Source organism: Stenella coeruleoalba (assembly GCF_951394435.1).
Source record: "Stenella coeruleoalba genome assembly, chromosome: 5".
NCBI classification, from domain to species: domain Eukaryota; kingdom Metazoa; phylum Chordata; class Mammalia; order Artiodactyla; family Delphinidae; genus Stenella; species Stenella coeruleoalba.
Window position 1 is genome coordinate 33,947,279 of NC_137150.1, and position 2,271 is coordinate 33,949,549.

General features: G+C 37.7%; 1 protein-coding gene across 1 annotated transcript; it reads left to right on the forward strand.

Annotated features, from left to right (window-relative positions):
* Positions 1-466: 466 nt before the first annotated feature.
* LOC307186667 (uncharacterized protein) lies at positions 467-1,966 on the forward strand. Its single transcript, XM_079922076.1, has one exon. The coding sequence runs from the start codon at positions 504-506 to the stop codon at positions 1,494-1,496; it is 993 nt and encodes a 330-aa protein (XP_079778202.1). The 5' UTR covers positions 467-503; the 3' UTR covers positions 1,497-1,966.
* The last annotated feature ends 305 nt before the right edge of the window (positions 1,967-2,271 follow it).

A 2,271-nucleotide genomic window follows, 5' to 3' on the forward strand; every position in this document is an offset into this window, starting at 1 on the left:
ACAAACAACCCAATCAAAAAATGGGCAGAAGATCTAAATAGATATTCCTCCAAAGAAGACAGACAGAAGGCCAAAAAGCACATGAAAAGATGTTCAACATCACTAATTATTAGAGAAATGCAATCAAAACTACAATGAGGTATCACCTCACACTGGTCAGAATGATCATCAAAAAATCTAGAAACAGCTGGAGAGGGTGTGGAGAAAAGGGAACCCTCCTACACTGTTGGTGGGAATGTAAATTTGTACAACCATTACGGAGAACAGTATGGAAGTTCCTTAAAAAACTAAATATAGAATTACCATATCATCCAGCCATCCCACTGCTGGGCATATACCGAGAGAAAACCATGATTCAAAAATATACATGCACCCCAATGTTTATTGCAGCATTATTTACAATAGCCAAGACATGGATCAACCTAAATGTCCATTGACAGAGGAGTGGATAAAGAAGATGTGGGAAGACGCAGCTGCGGGTGGCTGTGGTGGCGGCGTCCAAGATGTCGACCAAGAATTTCCGAGTCAGTGACGGTGACTGGATTTGCCCTGACAAAAAATGTGGAAATGTAAACTTTGCTAGAAGAACTAGCTGTAATAGATGTGGTCGAGAGAAAACAACTGAGGCTAAGATGATGAAAGCTGGAGGCACTGAAATAGGAAAGACACTTGCAGAAAAGAGCCGAGGCTTGTTTAGTGCTAATGACTGGCAGTGTAAAACTTGCAGTAATGTTAATTGGGCCAGAAGATCAGAGTGTAACATGTGTAATACTCCAAAGTATGCTAAGCTGGAAGAAAGAACAGGATATGGTGGTGGTTTTAATGAAAGAGAAAATGTTGAATATATAGAAAGAGAAGAATCTGATGGTGAATATGATGAGTTTGGACGTAAAAAGAAAAAATACAGAGGGAAGGCAGTTGGTCCTGCATCTATTTTAAAGGAAGTTGAAGATAAAGAATCTGAGGGAGAAGAAGAGGATGAGGATGAAGATCTTTCTAAATATAAATTAGATGAGGATGAGGATGAAGATGATGCTGATCTCTCAAAGTATAATCTTGATGCCAGTGAAGAAGAAGATAGTAATAAAAAGAAATCTAATAGACGAAGTCGCTCAAAGTCTCGGTCTTCACATTCACGATCTTCATCACGCTCATCCTCCCCCTCCAGTTCAAGGTCTAGGTCCAGGTCCCGTTCAAGAAGTTCTTCCAGTTCGCAGTCAAGATCTCGTTCCAGTTCCAGAGAACGTTCGAGATCTCGTGGGTCGAAATCAAGATCCAGCTCCAGGTCCCACAGGGGCTCTTCTTCCCCACGAAAAAGATCTTACTCAAGTTCATCATCTTCTCCTGAGAGGAACAGAAAGAGAAGTCGTTCTAGATCTTCTTCATCTGGTGATCGCAAAAAAAGACGAACAAGATCACGGTCACCTGAAAGGCACCACAGGTCACCTTCTGGATCATCCCATTCTGGTTCCCGTTCAAGTTCAAAAAAGAAATAATGAATTAAAATTTACATCTTAAAAAAAAAAAAGTACAGTGCATGAAGCATATTTTTTAAGAAGTTGGTGTCTTACTTGGTCAGAAGTGCTAAATCTGCTAGTAGAGGTGCATGCCTTTCATTGCTTTTCAGAACAATACAGCTGTGTTTATTTGTGAAATTAAAAGTAAATGGTATTTTAAGCCATAATGTCCCAAAATAGATGCTTTGTTTATCATTCGTTATTTACAACCATTTGCTTCATTTAAAACCATCTCAGCTATAACAAAGTACTTTGTTTTTTAATTTGAACTCTTGTTTTTCTCATCTCCAAATATGAGCATTACCTAGGCTTGTCTGGACTTTGGGCATGGAAGCAAGACTGTGGTAAAGTAGTTGGAAACAATCTGTTTATGTTAATCCGGGAAAAAGAGTCAACCTGTTTATGTTAACCTATGTCGAAGTGATTCTTATTAACTAGTTGTAAAACAGTCAACTGGAAATTTCTTTATTTTAAAATTCCCTATTTTAAGGGTGAAAAAAAAAAAAAAAAGAAGATGTGGTGCATATGTACAATGGAATATTACTCAGCCATAAAAAAGAATGAAATAATATCATGTGCAGCAACATGAATGGACCTAGAGATTGTAATACTGAGTGAAGTAAGTCAGACAAAGACAAATATCATATAATATCACTTATATGTGGAATCTTAAAAAATGGTACAAATGAACTTATTTACAAAACAGAAATTGAGTCACAGATGTAGAAAACAAACCTATGGTTACCAGAGTGGG

Excerpts from the sequence above, each read along its gene's own strand:
- LOC307186667 (XM_079922076.1), top strand. The coding sequence starts at position 504 with ATGTCGACCAAGAATTTCCGAGTCAGTGACGGTGACTGGATTTGCCCT.